The sequence below is a fragment of the Magnolia sinica genome, chromosome 9, assembly GCF_029962835.1.
Source record: "Magnolia sinica isolate HGM2019 chromosome 9, MsV1, whole genome shotgun sequence".
Taxonomy (NCBI): domain Eukaryota; kingdom Viridiplantae; phylum Streptophyta; class Magnoliopsida; order Magnoliales; family Magnoliaceae; genus Magnolia; species Magnolia sinica.
This window is the reverse complement of record NC_080581.1, coordinates 21,664,052-21,666,334: the sequence shown is the minus strand read 5'-3', so window position 1 is coordinate 21,666,334 and position 2,283 is coordinate 21,664,052. Positions and strand designations below refer to the sequence as shown.

Here is a 2,283-nt window from a genome sequence, read left to right as displayed (position 1 = left end):
GGTACACCATCCAATCCGCTTCCTTAATCCGCGTCTCAAAAACAGAATCAAAATGCTGTCTTCAGTGGAATTCGATCCTAAAATTAAGAAGACGATACAAACCTTTTGGTACAATCGAGAAGACAACCCACAGCAGCATACAAACAAACTTATTAGCCCACAAGTCAATTATGCCCGTAGATCCAGACTTCCCACTTAGTGGACCAATCTCAGATGGACTATATTTAAATTACCCAGAACAGATTATTCTAACCGTCCATTTAAAGGCCAACGTTCATAGAACTGTACTTATCGATGGATAAATTGCACCATACAGATGGTTTACATTTCAAGATATATTTATGCGGAAGAAATCGAACGGCTGCAATTGTGCATAATACAAAAGGCTTGCAATGCGGTGAGCAGCAACAGAACGATGGCTGCTAAGAAGGTGAGAAGTGCCCATGAACCATACAGATACTTCTTCATAAGCCGCTTAGCCCTAACATTCCATCTTGTTCCGTAGTATGTATTGATGCGGTTGATCGCCTTGTCAAGGACCGGTGCCTTCGTCGCCGTTATGCCTTTGCTCATGCTATCCCAAAGCATCACGACCTCCGCGTCGCTCTTCAGATGATTCAAGACGATTCCCGCCTCCCTTAGCAATTTCACGTCTTCCTCGCCATCGATGATCCCCTTCATCAAATCCGTGTACCGTGTGAGTACCATCACTTCCATACCAACCGACGCCTCATACGCGATGAGATTCCGCATCACAACCTCCGAGTTCTCATCCAAATCGATGGTTGGTAGATAGAATGTCGTAGACAAGAGGTCGAACTCAATGGTGGTGAAGCCACCCCTGGCAGGATGGAACTTGATGCCGGCATTTGAGAGTTGTGTTACGTTGGGGATGGTGAGCTCTTCTACGAGAGGTGTGTCTGTCTGAGAGGCTGACGAATCTACATCTTCCGCCACTCCTACCACCGACGTTATTATTTTTTCAAGCGCGTCTTTTGTGGAAAACCCACCACGGATCATTCCAATGATTTGCAATGGTAGTTTCAGCATGACCTTGATTCCTTTCAACCCTAAAATTCTTCTTATGCAGTGAGCGGGAGCCAAGAAAACGCATGATAATACATTCGACATGGATGGGAAGGCTTTACTGAAACGTCCTTCTTTCTCTTGTTCTTGTTTTTCGACTTGGTCCTCAATCTCAACAGAGATCGCGACTGATCCTCCTTGGTTTGTTGCAGGCACAAGCATGTAATAGAGAAGCTCCAGCAGGTGATGACCTGTAGCTAGAAATTCTTCTTCGTTTGATGCGAAATCATCCATCGCTTTGAAGGGAGATAGAACTTTGTGCAGACCCTTCACCATCATCGCCAGCACCTCATCAGGGTTTTCATGTTGGTGAAATCCAAGAAGCTCTCTTAGTAGAAAGAGAGGAATCTGGTTCTCCAACATGATAATGTCTCTGAGGATTGCACGGCAGGCGATTTTCCGTCCAGTGTAATCGATCAAATGCAACATATTTGAAGGAATTCTAGTGAGTGATGCCGCACTCTCTGTGTTGAATCCCTGTAGGTACTCTAACAAGAATGCGGCATCGATTGCCAACATCCATGCTAGGGTTTCTCCATCGAAATCCAAGTATTTGTGGTAGTTAGCCCGGATGCAGCTTTCATGCTCCATGAAGCGGGCCACAACGTCCCGTAACTTACCAGTGGTGAGTTGTTTTTGGGTTCTTCGAGCTGAAGAGAGCTTGTACCGCTCCATCTCGTAGAGGTCTGATCGATGGTGATGGTAAGGGCCCAGGGCGACTTGTTGAGGAGCGTAAGCCTCCACTTTAGTGGAAGCCAGGGTTTTGGGGATGGTAAAGATGCTGACGGGTATTTGCTTGTCTTCAAATTCCACCTCGAGGCTTCGACTGATCTGCTCGACCCACTTGAGATCATGTCTCCGTAGAGGTGAATCCATAGCCTGTTCCTCTGAGGCCATTGCTTTGTTTGGAGGGTGATGAAGGAGCAATTGAAGATGTGAGGGCATGCATGCATAAGATTTTGGACGGTCATTCTCGTTGACAATTCAAGAAGAAAACTGTGGTAATAGTTCATTAGCATATCCGAAGATAGTGGACAAAGGAGATGAAACAAACACGTAACAGTCTCCCCTTCTCTCCAATAATTCGCAAGTTGGCTCGTTCTAGTCACTCATCTACTCCAGTCCCCAAGATTTCTGGCCAGTCGACTGCGGATCTGGTGTTTCCTAGAGTCAGGAACTCCCTTACTCCAGGGTTTT

General features: G+C 46.1%; 1 protein-coding gene across 1 annotated transcript; it reads right to left on the bottom strand.

Moving 5' to 3' along the window:
* Positions 1-339: 339 nt before the first annotated feature.
* Positions 340-1,983, bottom strand: LOC131254903 (putative UPF0481 protein At3g02645). Its single transcript, XM_058255606.1, has one exon. The coding sequence runs from the start codon at positions 1,981-1,983 to the stop codon at positions 340-342; it is 1,644 nt and encodes a 547-aa protein (XP_058111589.1).
* Between the last annotated feature and the right edge of the window lie 300 nt (positions 1,984-2,283).